The following is a 13,566-nucleotide window of genomic DNA, read 5'->3' as shown; positions in this document are numbered from 1 at the left end:
TTTCTTCACCACATTTGCTTATGCACCCATTTGGTTTACCTTCAAGCCTTTAAGACCCCAGATGCTATATCTTTTGATAGCCGGGCACCATCAGCTTTCTTCACCACATATGCTTATGCATCCATTGGTCTTCAGTGATCATATCAGGGAGGTGAGCACACAGTGATAGAATTTTTTGTTCTTTGATGCCTGATAACTGATCCCTTCGGCACCTCGTGATCACTCAGGCTGGTATGCTTCTTCCATGTGGGCTTTGTTGCTTCTGAGCTAAATGGCCGCTTGTTTACTGTCAAGCATTTAAGACCCCAGACACTATATCTTTTGTTAGTCCGACACCATCAGCTTTCTTCACCACATTTGCTTATGCACCCCCTTTGTCTTCAGCGATTGTGTTGGGAAGGTGAGCATCATGGAATGCCAGTTTAATAGAACGATGTATTCCTGCGTTGAGGGAGTACTTGAGTGGAGGCCCGATGTCCATCTGCTACCTTAATACTAAACCTATACATATTTGCACATAGATCTATTTCCACATCCTCATATATAAATATATTTACATATGTATATGCCTTTATTTAGACCTCTATAAATGCCCTTTGCCTCCTAGCTCTTTCCTCTATTTCCTTTGACTTTTCCTCTTGTTCCACTGCCATGTTTAGCCTTCATTTGGGTTTCAGTAATTCCTCTCGGTTACATTCACTTTCAGTTTTTAGAATTGTTCTTGGTATATAGCTTATGCACAGTTAAGTATAGACATATGGCGGCATGATAGGTAATAAGGACTTTGCATTCATTATATTTTTAAAAAGTCATAGCAAAAACATCTGTGTTAAGTATTATTAACTTTTAATAATACTGTAACTAGAGATTGATAGCTATCTTAAGGTTTCCTAGTTATTAAACGACAAGCTGGAACTCTAACCCAAACCTGGCTCTGTTGCCTCCCGTGCTCTATCATTCAGAAATCCAAGTTGTCTTTATGGTTCTGGTTACAAATGAGAAGATTCCGTTACCAATTTAACTTCTGTTTATTCAGTATCCACTCCGTGCCAGGTACTGTACTAAATGCCATTTGCTAAACCATCATCTTTGGTAAGTAGGTACTTTGTGCCTCAAAACCTCATTACTCTGGGACAGATTTTCCTACTGATGTAGGATACATGAGGCAGGCCTACAGGTTTCTCTTCCTACTTTTGTAGACAGGAAATCCCACATAATCAGCTACTGGCATGACAATTCATCTGTCAACCGTACATTTTAAGATACTGGCATAGGCTCTCACATTTTAATTGATACTGAAATCACATGTGGAACTATAATGTTCAGGCACTTGATGATGACACTCTTAACTGGTTTTTATGGCGGAACCTACCATACATAATTACACTTTGCCTCATTTTACCAAAGCTCTGACATAGTTCACAAGAATACTATGAAATAAATGTAATTAGAAACCAAGACCATGGACAACAGAGGAAAAGATAAGATGCAAGGAAAAATAATGTGTAGACCCAGCAGCATAGTGCTTAAGAATGCAGTCAGACTAGCACAGCTGGACTTCATTTATTGCTGATGGGAGCGCAAAACAGAATAGCCATTGGAGGAAAAGGGCCTGACAGTTTCCTTTGGAACCAAACCTAAACCCTCCATGTCTCAGCAAGTCTAAACCAAAGTCCATGGCTGTCCAGTCCATCCCAAGGCATAGCCACAGTAGAACTGTCATCCAGGCTTTTCTTTTTTTTTTTTTTTTCTTGGAAGAAAATAACTTTATTTTCGTTAATTCAAATAATTATATCACAACAACTAGCTTAAGGGGACCACACAAACCCAGCCCCAAACATGTGACATCATCTCAATACAGAAGAAGGCCTTCCAAGGTGATTCTGAAAGCAAGGAAGTGATTAATGATGGAGGAGAGGTTTAACACCTTACATGGCTACTATCAGTTATCGGTTTATGCTAAATTAACTTGGTCATGAGAGATGAATTTCCCAGTTCCTCGATCTGAATTTGATTAGGCCAATCCATTTGCAAATTTGCACTGCTTCAGCACCTCACTGAAACCCTTGCAGAGCTGGAGGTCGCCCTGCTTCTGGGCACATTCCAAAAACTGCTTCATCTCATAGTGGCAAGGACAAACTGCTGCTGCTGGTACACCGGCTGGGCTCCCTGAGGCTCCTGGTAAGTGATGTCAGGGCTGGCGGGCTCAGCGCCGCTTCCCCCACTGAAGCCTCCGGTGATGGCATGGCCCAGCGTGTGCCCCACAGCAGAGCCCACAGCCACACCGCTGCTGTGGTCGCCATCTGGGCCATCAGACTGGGTTGTCGGGGCGCAGCAGCGGGTGAGCCGACCTCAGTTAGTGGGGCTGCAGCTGGTGGGTGGGCAGCTGGGGCTGGCCTGGGGGCAGCTCTCATTTGAGGGGCTCTGCCGGCGTGGCCACGCGGGAGGTACAGCTCCTGGCATCGTAACTACGCTGCGGGGCGGCTTCTCGATGTGGGAAACGCATAGGGCAGAATCGAGAGGTTTCTGCTTCGCTGGAGTGGAAAAGATGGGCCATCCAGGCTTTTCAAGGCTGCAGTCTTAGCAGAAGCACAGTGCTTTATCCATCATTCTCCCACAGAGTGGCTAGCGACCTCAAACTGCCAACATTTCAGTTGGAAGCCTAGCACTTTAACCATTGAGCCACCAGGGCTTGTCTCCGTCCTAAGTATGTCCTCAAGAGCAATGAAGACATATGGAATGTCTCAAAAAGACTTAAAATCATGTACCTAATAGCCATAAGCTGGGAATAGCCCAGGAAGCCCTGGGGTATATTCACACAGTGGAATACTACTCATTTATCAAAAGCAGCAGGCTACAACAATGGGGTATATATAGCACCGATGGGGATGAATCTCATATAAGTTAGACTGAGTGAAAGAAGCCTTACTGAATGGTTCCATTTATTTGAAACTTGAATAGAGGGGCAACGTAAAAAAGGAAGATCCTCAAGGAGATGGATTGATAGCGTGGCCGCAACATTGGGCTCGGGCATAGGAATAATTGTAAGGGATGGCACAGGACTGTGCAGTGTTACATTCTGTTGTGCATAGGGTCTCGGTCAGAACTGGCTGGCTGGCATCTACCAAGAGATTAGATAAAACTAATCTGTTGAAATAACTGAGAACAGTAGTTAGCTCTAGAAAGATGTTTGCAGGGAAGTAGCACAAGGGGACTTTTAGGGCAGTGGTCACATTCTGTGTCTTGATAGGGGTTCAGGTTGCACAAGTCTGTTGGAACATTCTGCATGGTACACATAAGATTTGTGCATTTTATTACACTGAATTTTTACCTCAAGGCAAAAGTTTTTTCTCATTGTAAACAAATATTGAATGAATGCCAAAGTAATTCTGGGAAGTGTACTGATATTGCCACTTACTTTGAAAAGTATCCCCCCAAAAGAAATGCTCAGTGAGTAAGTATAATAGTATTTTAATTGTAGTCTGTACAATTTGCTATACCATTCTTTCTTGATTTCTTTAAGTTTGGAATTTTTTCATAATAGAATCCAGCAGGGAGAGGAAGAATGTAATCAGACTCTCCTAGATTCAGATTCAACCTTTGGCATATACCAGCTGGGGTCCTAAATGTTTGCAAGTGGTTGTCCAAGGCATAACATTTGATCCCTCCTCAGCTAACGTGGGAAGGAGAGTCAGGCAGAGGAGAAGGAAGTGGATGTGTGGCTAATTGCCTCCAGGAACTACTGGCAACCATTACTGAAACTTATGCTCATAGAGTCTATAAATGAACTTTGACCAAAAGGGGGGAAATACAAAATGGATTTTCAAATTTGTATGGAATCCAGAACGTATGGATTATGAAACCCTTAAACTATTGCCCTGAGATGACCTTTAAATTGTAAACTAGAACTATCCCTGTAATCTTCTTAAAAGCAAACAATAGTTTATCGTTAATACTGATGTCTGCCTTCAGCATTATGCTCTTAGGAGATACAACAGGAACTAGAAGGATTAGGTGGGGGCCTTTCGGGGTAGTGAGTTCATAGTGGTAGAATAGAACAGCTCAAAAGGAGGGTTGCAAAAGTGAAGAACAATCACTGAATGCGCATGTAGAAACCATTGATGTATGTTTTGCTGTGTATGTTAACAACAAGATCAAACAAGTAAAATAAAAAGAATGCTGGGGATATCACAGACCACCAATGAAGTAGGACCCATGAGTTCACTTTATCCAGCAGTTTAATGAAATTATTAGTTCCTTAAGGATGGTCATTGTTCTTCAAATTTGTGTCAGCCTAACATGTGGAGGCTCAAAAAATGTTTTTCAATCAAGATAATTTTTTAAATAAAATGTCATATATAAGTCATACATTCTGGATTTGATTCTTCAAAATGAGGTTTTTTTCTTCCATCTTTAATATTTTCTGTAAACTGAACAATATTGTGAACATACCAGGGGGCTACCAAAAAAAACCCGGAATTTTTTCTCTTTTATTTTTCTCAGAATTTTTTCTCAAAGCTATGTATTTAAATTTTTTTAATAAAACAACCTATCACCTTCAAAGTACTCCATTGCACTTAATACATTAGTCAAATCTGCAATTTCATTCTTCTTTTTAAGTCATTTTATTGGGGGTTCTTAGCTCATATCACAATCCATACATCCATCCATTGCATTGTATCAAGCACATTTATACGTAGGTTGCCATCATCATTTTCAAAACATTTTCTTTCTACTTAAGCCCTTGATATCAGCTCCTCATTTCCCCCCTCCCCCACCTGCACTTCGTCATGAATCCCCAATAATTTAATTTTTTTTTTTCATGTCTTAAACCGACCGCTGTCTCCCTTCACCCATTTTTCTGTTGTCCGTTCCCCTGGGAGGGGGTTATATGTAGATCATTGGCATCGGTTCCCCCTTTCTGCCTCCACCTTTCCCTTCCCCTCCTGGATGGCTGCTCTCATTATTGGTCATGAGGGCTTTATCTGTCCTGGATTCCCTGTGTTGGGACCTCTTACCTGTACCAGTGTACATGTTCTGGTCTATCCAGATATGTAAGGTAGAATTGAAGTCATGACAGTGGAAAGGGGGGGGGGCGGAGAGAGAGAATTAAAGAATTAGAGGAAAGTTGTATGTTTCATCGGTGCTACACTGCACCCTGACTGGCTCATCTCTTCCTTGTGACCCTTCTGTAAGGAGATGTCCAGTTGTCTACAAATGGACTTTGGGTCTCCATCCGCACTCCCCCTCATTCACATTGATAGGATTTTTAAAAATCATTTTATTAGGGGCTCTAACAACTCTTATCACAGTCCATACATACATCAATTGTGTAAAGCACACTTGTACATTCATTGCCCTCATCATTCTCAAAACACGCGCTCTCCGCTTAAGCCCCTGGCATCGGCTCCTCATTTTTCCCCTCCCTCCCTGCTCCCCCCTCCCTCATGAACCCTTGATAATTTATAAATCATTATTTTGTCACATCTTGCACTGTCCAACATCTCCTTTCACCCACTCCTCTGTTGTTTGTTCTCCAGGGAGGAGGTTATATGTAGATCCTTATAATCGGTTCCCCCTTTCCACCCCACCCTCCCTCCACCCTCCTGGCATCGCCACTCTCACCACTGGTCCTGACGGGGTCATCTGCCCTAGATTCCCTGTGTTTCCAGTTCCTACCTGTACCACTGTACATCCTCTGGTCTAGCCAGACCCACAAGGCAGAATTGGGATCATGATAGTGGTGGGGAAGGAGCATTTAGGAACTAGAAGAAAGTTATAAGTTTCATCGTTTACTCCACTGCACCCTGACTGGCTCGTCTCCTCCCCGAGACCCTTCCGTAAGGGGATGTCCAATTGCCTAAAGATGGGCTTTGGGTCTCTACTCTGCACTCCCATGCATTCACAATGATAAGATTTTTTTGTTCTTTGATGCCTGATACCTGATCCCTTCAACACCGTGATTGCACAGGCTGGTGTTCTTCCATGTGGGCTTTGTTGTTTCTCAGCTAGATGGCCGCTTGTTTACCTTCAGTCCTTTAAGACCCTAGACGCTATTATCTTTTGATAGCTGGGCATCATCAGCTATCTTCGTCACATTTGTCTTCAATCTTGTTGGGAAGGTCAGCATCACAGAATGCCGGGTTATTAGAATAAAGTCTTCTTGCGTTGAGGGAGTACTTGAGTAGAGGCCCAATGTTCGTCTGCTACCTTAATACTTAGCATATAAATGTATGCACATAGATCTTTCCCTATCGTTATATATAAATATATTTACATATATACATGCCTGTATTTAGACTTGTATAAATGTTCTTTGGCTCTTAGTTCTTTCCTCTTGTCCCATTATCATGTTTGACCTTCATTCAGGTTTCAGTAATTCCTCTTGGCTACATTGCCCTTGATTAAGCTCTACCAGGCATGCTATGCCCTCCTCACCATCGATTTTATATCACTTATTGTTCCCTTGTCCCTGGGTTTGTTAACACCCACTTCCTTCCACCCCCCCACCCGCACCTCCCCCTTTCCCTTGTCCCTCTGGAACCGTCGGTCCTGTTTTCTCCTCCGGATTGTTTATCCACAGTTACACTTTTGGAAACATTTTTCAAACTCATCTGTTTGGAGGGCTGACAACACCTCCTCATTTTTTTCTTCACAGCTTCTAAATTGTCAAATCTCTGTCCTTTCCTGTCCCTCTTCATTTGTGGAAACAAAAGGAAATGGCACAGAGTAAGGTCAAGTGAGGTGTGTGGGGCAAGAGAGGCATGCTGCTTTTTGCCAAAAACTGGTGGACTGAGATGGCTATGTGAGCAGGTGCATTGTCGTGGTGGTAAAACCAGTCCCCCATCTGCCTCAAATCAGGCCTTTTTTGCCACACACTGTTAAGCAATCTTTTCAGAACCTCTAAATAGAAAGTTTGACTAACAGTTTGACCTGATGGAATGAGCTCCACATGCACTACAAGTTGAGTCGACACGTTCATCCTTTGGGGAAGTTGACAGACTTTCAGATAGAGGTTTGTCATCAGTAGACATTTCACCATTTATAAAATGAGAAAATTTCTCGTACACTTGAGTTTTTCCTATAGCATTTTCCTTGTAAACAGTGTTCAACATCACAACAGTTTATGCAGCATTTTTCCTGAGCAGGAAACAAAATTTTACAGCCACACACTGTTCTCTGAACCCAGCCATCACAAAAAACCAGGTTCAGGCGAAACTACTTTCACAGTAAAATTCACTGTGAACAGAGAGAACCTTCCAGTGGGGCAAAACTTGTACTAGGAAAGGTCCACTCCACCCAGCACAATTCTGAGGGGTTTGTGTGTGTACCCCCTCATATATAAAGGTAAGTTAAATAAATAACTTAGCATTTTGCCATATTTTTTCTTACCTTTATGTATAGGCATATTTACATATACAGATAAACATTCCTTTCAGTGGAACCTTATCAAAGTCAATTACAGGCAGTAGGATACTTCACTGCTAAATATTTTAGTGTTTATTACCAATGTCTCAGACATTCTTTTACATAGCCATGTAACCGAATGCTTATTTCACACTTAACAAAATTAACAATAATCTCCTAATACCTTATAATATGTAGCCAGTCTACATTTAAATTTTTCATAATTGTCCTCAGAGTACCTTTTTGTTTTGGGTTTTGGTATTGAATGAGGGTTCCTGTATTACATCTAGTTCTTTTGCACTTTAAGTTTCTTAAAAGGCCCACCTTTTCTTTCACATAGCAATGACTTTATGAAAGGCAAGGAGGCTGGCTGTCTTACCTAAGTTCTGCATTCTGGATTTGTTTACACACGGGAATGTTCAACTTGTCCAGCCCCAGTATTATTCCCTGTAAGCTGCAAGTGAAGGTAAAAGACTCTTTGCTGCCAAGAATATGTCGATAGTGATGGAGTACATAAGTAAATGGTTGCGGAGTGGGCCTGAGACTGGCCCGGATCAACGTTCTTATACTCTGGTTTATAAGTTACCCCGGACCTAGAATTTGGCAAGGAACAAAAGCAGTGTAGACTCAGATAAAAAAACATTTTTCCCTCCTTCCGTCCCAGACTCAGTCCAGCAGCTGATTCTCATTAACCATTCTTCTTCTTTGTTTGCTCTTTCTAGGATCCCAGCTGGCTATTGCTTTGTGGAATTTGCAGATCTGGCGACAGCCGAGAAGTGTTTGCATAAAATTAATGGGAAACCCCTTCCCGGAGCCACACCTGTAAGGACGTGTAGATAACGATGATGTGCCATTTTTACTGTCATTAGTACCTGCTATCTACTGAATACCTCCTGCACGCTCACATCATTTCATGTGCCCTTGTAGCAGTCCTGTGCAGTGGGCATGGTTGTCTTTATTTGACAGACCAGGAAACTGAAGTGAAATCACTTGCCCAAGGCCACACAGGTAGTAAGGGGCAGAGCCCAGAATTTAAAGTGAAACCAAAATGTAAAATGTTTGTCTCCAGTGTCCATGCCCTTTCCACTCTGCACCACTGCCTGCTTCCCTTAATGAAAGACCTGAAAACCTCGATCTCTCTCTTGCCCATTTGAGAAACTAGAATAGGCTGGCAGCAGTGAGGACACATTTAAAGCCAGTTACATTCTGCTCTTCCCACAGTTACTGAGCTCACGGCTGCACCAGGCTGGTACACCGGCTCCTAGAGTCATGGAGCTGCCAGGGCCCTTAGCGGCCATCCGGGCAAGCCCCTCATATTAAACAGGAGAGAAAGCTGAGGCTTAGAAAGGGGGAGATGTTTTGGCCAAGGTAATTTATTTAAGTTTTTAATAAAATATTGTTTGATTCTTGAAACGCTTTGCGCTGTTTTAGTTTGTTTGTTTTTAAATTTCTAGGCAAAACGTTTTAAACTGAACTATGCCACTTATGGGAAACAACCAGATAATAGGTGAGTGCAAAATAGCCCAGAATGGCCTTAAGTCTCAGGAAAGGACTACACACTGTGCCTCTCTCTAGGGAAGAAGAGGGTATCGACCTAAGTTTGACTCTCCTATGCCTCCTTCCTCCCCTGTTGGTGGGTGTTCCTGGCTTGTTTCCAAGGCCATCTTTTTTTTTTTGTCCCTAACTCAGTGTAGCGGTTTTCTCCAAGAGAGTGGGTCTGTTCTAACAATATTAATTAATTCAGCATTGCAGGCAGCTGTTTGCCTCTTGATATTAAAAGCTTTGTACTGGTTGACACTGTAATTCAGCTCCTTAAGATTTATTCATGCTGGGGTGTAAAAATTAACCTCAAACCTGTTCATTAAGACACAGTGGGGTTTTTTTTTGTTTGTTTTGTTTTAAGACACGGTTTTATCATAGGCAACATGGAGGGAAATCCAAAATAATTACATGGACTGTTAAAGAAATAACAGTGTTCATGAAACAAGATGTTGCACGTCCACGGACAAGTTCTGCTGGAGTAGAATACTGACTTGTCAAGATAGTCACACTATGCTAAAAGTGAAGAATTACTAAAAGCAAAATGTGAGGAATCATCCAATTTTCCAAATTCCAAAGAAGCACCATAGAATAGAAACCATAGCATGTGGTCCAGTGTTGGTACTGATTACGTTTGGGTGGTCAGGATTTGGTGAGAGAGAAGGGTGTATATGCACGTGGGGTTGGGGCATGAATGCATACACCCTCATGCCCATGTGCATAGACTTTTCTATATTCTTCTATTTTTTAAAATATGTATTATTCATGAAATAAGAAAATAGTAACAAAATTAGTTTGGCTTTTGAAGAAAAATGCCAGACTGATTTATATCACCCACAAGAGTAGTTTTTACATTTCTAAAGGCTGTAAAAACAAACACAAAGAAGATGTGACAGAGACCATACGTACCCCATAAAACCTACATATTTACTATTTTCCTGTGCAGAAAAAGTTTGATAACCCCTGTTCTAAAAATGGGCGGGGGGGGGGGTTGTTTTAGCTAGGTTTTAGATCTTTAAGATATAGACCCCAATACTCCTTTTCTGTCTTTCAGGATTTGAGTTAAAAAATAATGAATATCATTTTCCTCAGAGGTGCATGTAAGACCCCCCCTACCCTCATCTTTATTATCAGAATCCTCCACCCATCTGCACTCAGATGAAGCTAAACCAGCTTGATGCGGAGTGCAGGGTTTGGGGCCAGCGATTACTTCATAGCTCTTCTGCCAGAAACATTGTAAAGATATGAATTAGGATCTGGATAAAGAATCCTTCATGTGGGTTATTCTCTAAGAAAGCTCAGGAGAAGTTTCCTTGGGATGGACTGAAAGAGCCCTTTAGAACAGAGGATTGGGTCTTTTTGTCTCTTAATCTTATTGTTCTTTCCTTTCAGCCCTGAATACTCTCTCTTTGTGGGGGACCTGACCCCAGATGTGGACGATGGCATGCTGTACGAATTCTTCGTCAAAGTCTACCCCTCCTGTCGGGGAGGCAAGGTGGTTTTGGACCAGACAGGCGTGTCTAAGTAAGGTCTTAACTGTTATAGGTGCCTCCCTGGTTAGTCTCAGCATCTGTCATTGGTGGAGGTGTTAACGGAGTGGCCTTGTAGCATCATGGTTAACAGCACAGACTCTGAGTCCATACTGCCAGCTTTGAATCGAGACTCCAATACTAGCTAGGAGTAGTAGAATACACTTGTTTTAACCTCTCTGACCTTGTTTCCTTGGGTAAAAAATGAATATAAAAACGATATGGTGTCATACCTCCTTTAATTTCATGTGTAGGGAAGAAAATGGAGATCAACATCAGCCCTGAGCTGATCCCTGGGAGGTGAAGGTCAGATGTACCTCCACTCTCCAATCTTTTTACCAATTCAGACACTTGCCATCCTTCCCTTGGAACTTTCTACTTTTCTGTTGAGTGTGATAATTAGTTTCAAAGGCCACACTGAACTCATAGACCATACACAATTATTTAATTAGGAAATAAACAGGTTATAATTCAGGATCAAGATCAACGTAGAAGTTACAGAAATAATTCAGGATATAGTTCTTCAATAAGGACAGCTTCTTGTCCATGCCATCAGCCCTAGTTCTCAGGGTGACCTCAGTTCTGCTCAGGCAATGTTACAAAGTTTTTTAGCTCCACCAGTAAATGCCCATACAAACCCAGTGCCTGCACTACCCAGTGCCTGCACTACTCGACTGTCTTCTATGTGGGTCAGCAAGCCCACTGAAGCCACTTTACTCAGAAAGCCCACTGCACCGTCACACATTGATCTCCTGATTCTGCTACTTCCATTTGTCTGCCACAGATTCTGATGTCCTCCTTCACTTCTCAGTATCTAGCACCTTCATCAGTGTTGCAGTTCTGCCTCCTGAGTATAGGTGGTTCCCATCAGAGGGAGGTCAGGTTTCAAGGACACTCCCTTTTCATCACTTCTTGATGCTAGTGTGGTTAGACACACACACAACCTCTGGGATTGGCTTCTTTTAAACCTAGTGAGATGGCAGAACTGACCAATCCCAAAAGAGGTCCATGCACTTTATTTATGTTAACAAAACCACCAATTCCCTTGGTGGCCCACAAGAACCTCATTTGCATTGTCACACAGAGTCATTTTAGGTTACAGCACCATCACCATTGCTAAGGACCCTTAAATTAATTCCAACCGGTAGCAATCCATGTACAAAGCAAAATGCAGCCCAGTTTGTGGCTTCCTCACAGTCACTTCTGCGTGAGCTCATTGTTGCAGCCATCTCGTGGGTGGGCTTCTTTTTTGCTGACCGTTTACTTCTGATAACCTTCCCAAAGCCTGTGACACGGTCTCACCATCCTCACTTCTAAGGAACATTCTAGTTGTACTTCTAAGATAGATTTGTGCAATTTTCTAGTAATGCACGGTGTAGTCCAGTGTTTGACCAGAGTGTGTGGTATTACTTCTGGGGGTGCTGGAACAATCTGGACGGGCTGCAAAAGCAGATACTTACACATCATCCTGGGCTATAGTAAACCAGTTTTTAACTGCCAAGGAGGTGCTGAGTAATCTTTTCTGAAAAGTTTGGGGACCTGTGATATATTTATTCTTCACAAACGCCGTGATTCAAATCTCTCCTCCTTTGGTCTTCCTTATTCATTTTTTCAGCTTTCTCATGTTTATGAGGCAACTGAGAATACCATGGTGTAGTAGGCTCAGTTTTCTAGAGAAACAAAACCAGTCACACTCATATACGTGTAAGAAAAAACTTTATATCAAGAAAATGGTCCAGTTTAGTCCAGTTCAAGTCATGGGTCAGATACTAGCTGGAGACTCTTAGACTCACGCAGCTGCCGGCTAATGAAACAAGTAGGTGCAGCAGGAAAGTGGGAGATCACAGCCCAGAGGTAGCAGAGTCCATGTGTCCCTTTTTGAAATGGTTGCATGTTGACCAATTCTTTTGAGTACAAAGACTCTTTGTATTTCTTTATTTTTTTTTTTAATGCTTCCTGCATGGTTTTATATTTTGCCCACAGAATCTTTCAATATAACAACCAGACTTGAATTTTTTCCTTCAGTTTGAGGAATGGTGAATATATTTTCCTATCGTGGTTTTCTATGCCAGGTCTTTGCACAATTCATATTTTAGTTTGCTTCTCAAGCTGCCCTTTGAAATCTTCAGTTCTTGTATTTCATTATTTTTCACAATTGCTTTAGCTTCTCTACATTTGAGAGCAAGCTTGAAAGCCTCTCAGAAAATCAATTTTGGCTTGAATGACTTTGCTTTTTTCATGTATGATGTTTTGGATATCATCTCTCAACTTGTCTGGTCTTTGATGTTCAATACATCGAGTGTGTTTTTCAAATGGTGTGCAAGTTCTGGTGGACTATACTCTAGGTCCTATTTTGTCTATCATGAACTTGTCTCTATTTTCTTTAACTTGAGCTTGATGTGCATGTGAGGATTTGACGATAGTTCACACAGTTTGTCCTTGCCGTTGTTCTGGCAAGAGCCCTGGTTATGCATTGGGCTACAATCTGAATGGTCAGCAGTTTGAAACTACCAGCAGCAGCTCCTCTGGAGAAGACTGGCCGTTTTACTCTCATAAACAGTTACAGGCTCTGAAACCCACAGTGGTTGCTATGAGTCAGCATTAACTCAGTGGTGGTGAGTTTGGTTTTTGGTTTGTCCTGGCTTGTGGTCCTGAGCTGACTTACTACTTTTCCCCAGATGTTGTATATTTGATTCTTGGCATTTCATCTTGTGAAGTTCGTGCCCATATTTACGTTGTTGAGCAGTGGCATTTTTAATGAATAAGTCATTGGTCTTGCAAAAAATCTCTCATGTAATCTCCAGCTTTGTTTCTATCACTAAGATCATACTTTCTAACTAATGATCCTTCCTCTTTGTTTCAACTTTTGCATCACAACAGCCACTAATTATCAGTGGATCTTAATCCCATGTTTGATCAATTTCAGACTGCAGTCTTCAAGTTCATAATTTTTGGCTTTCGTGATTGATGCTTAATTTTGAATAGGAGTCTTATTAACTGGTCTTCCCTATAGACTGATGTATATTACCCAAGCACCGACAGTGTTGTACTGCAGGATAGATCATGAAATGTTCTTTTCTTTTTAATGATG

At 41.8% G+C, this 13,566-nt stretch overlaps 1 protein-coding gene across 1 annotated transcript in view; it reads left to right on the top strand.

The window, feature by feature from the left end:
- LOC101644574 (tRNA selenocysteine 1 associated protein 1) overlaps window positions 1–13,566 on the top strand; it is a 27,900-nt gene that overhangs the window by 1,483 nt on the left and 12,851 nt on the right. Inside the window, exons 2-4 of the mRNA XM_004705322.4 lie at window positions 8,130–8,229; window positions 8,862–8,914; window positions 10,339–10,470. Coding sequence (XP_004705379.4) covers window positions 8,130–8,229; window positions 8,862–8,914; window positions 10,339–10,470 — 285 coding nt within the window. The remainder of the gene's footprint in view (window positions 1–8,129; window positions 8,230–8,861; window positions 8,915–10,338; window positions 10,471–13,566) is intronic.

Source organism: Echinops telfairi, unplaced genomic scaffold, assembly GCF_000313985.2.
Source record: "Echinops telfairi isolate 266 unplaced genomic scaffold, ASM31398v2 ScPeMD7_7457;HRSCAF=8495, whole genome shotgun sequence".
NCBI classification, from domain to species: domain Eukaryota; kingdom Metazoa; phylum Chordata; class Mammalia; order Afrosoricida; family Tenrecidae; genus Echinops; species Echinops telfairi.
The sequence above is the reverse complement of the archived record's forward strand: the minus strand, read 5'-3'. Positions and strand labels throughout refer to the sequence as shown.